Source organism: Lathyrus oleraceus, chromosome 5 (assembly GCF_024323335.1).
Source record: "Lathyrus oleraceus cultivar Zhongwan6 chromosome 5, CAAS_Psat_ZW6_1.0, whole genome shotgun sequence".
NCBI classification, from domain to species: domain Eukaryota; kingdom Viridiplantae; phylum Streptophyta; class Magnoliopsida; order Fabales; family Fabaceae; genus Lathyrus; species Lathyrus oleraceus.
Genome location: NC_066583.1, coordinates 33,964,194 through 33,965,374, shown reverse-complemented (window position 1 = coordinate 33,965,374; position 1,181 = coordinate 33,964,194). Strand labels below are relative to the sequence as shown.

The 1,181-nt window shown below is 39.4% G+C and overlaps 1 protein-coding gene across 1 annotated transcript; it reads right to left on the bottom strand.

Annotated features, from left to right (window-relative positions):
- Window positions 1-652, bottom strand: LOC127086647 (uncharacterized). Its single transcript, XM_051027440.1, has one exon. It carries the CDS (start codon window positions 644-646, stop codon window positions 179-181), a length of 468 nt encoding a protein of 155 aa, XP_050883397.1. The 5' UTR covers window positions 647-652; the 3' UTR covers window positions 1-178.
- Between the last annotated feature and the right edge of the window lie 529 nt (window positions 653-1,181).

Below are 1,181 nucleotides of genomic sequence, written 5' to 3'. Positions count from 1 at the left end.
AAAATCAATTTGATGCCAATACATGAGCTCAATGAAGTTACAAACGCTGAATAACAAGGTAGAGTTGTACAAATGAAGAAGAAAAAGATATACTGATTAACCAAAACCAGAAAATTTTGAGGCTTATCTTCCATTACTTTCATATCTGACTTTTGTCCACAAACTCTTCATTCCGCACTTAGGGGTTGATAGTTGATAAAATCTTGTCCGTGAACACGCGAAATGCCTCATCTGCCATAGCTTTATCAAGTTCATTCTCAGCATTTGGGGAACAATCAATACGGCGAACTAGTTCTTGAAGGGATTTATTATTCAAAGCATCACGAATCTCACTAGAAGAAGCTATAGCCTCCAATTGGAATTGGTCCAACACCTGGCCTCTTTTATCAACAAGTAATGGTTTTTCTACAACTGCCTCCAAAACAGTATTTTCCACAACTGCTTCCAAAACAGTATTTTCCACAACTGATGGCTTTTCTACGTGTGATTCCAAAGCAGTTGTTTTCGGTGTTGAAGTTGTTGGATTGACACATGGAAGTTCTTTGTGGTTTTTGAAACAGGCCAGTGAGCAATAAGGTAAATAGCATTTAGGGCATTTGTACTTGGACTGAGCTTTGTGGCAGATTTGACATTGTTTAGGACCCATTGAACTTGAATTCCTAACTTCAATATTGATAGGACTTTTCGATTCCAAGCGTGATGAGGGGGGCAACACAGTTTCATTTTCATCACTGTCCGTTGAAGCTATGCACGTATCATCAGCAGTATTATTACAGACAGGTTTCGTAAATGTGGCATGACAGTTATCACCAAACGATTTTCTTGCAGCATTGTAAGATTCAACATGTTTTCCTTTGATTTCATGAAGACCAAACTGTGTTTCTGCTACCGACGCTCTGCAGGTAATATTTCCACCATTGACCTCCCTGGTGGTGGTAATCAAAGAACAACATTCGTCCTTGTGACCTTGCCTCCAGTGACTAATTTGACGCTTACCCGAACTACAAGAAAGCATGCCTGTGTAAATGAATAACAACTAGAGAAGTCTGGAGACATGTAACAGTATCTAACGGCTTTGCAACGAGAACATCTCATAGTGGTAGGAGAATTTTTGGAGAATTGGTGTTGTATCAGCCACTTTGCAACTCGCACACCAAATGTTTGGTAAAATTCCTTAACCA

Excerpts from the sequence above, each read along its gene's own strand:
- LOC127086647 (XM_051027440.1), bottom strand. The coding sequence starts at position 646 with ATGGGTCCTAAACAATGTCAAATCTGCCACAAAGCTCAGTCCAAGTAC.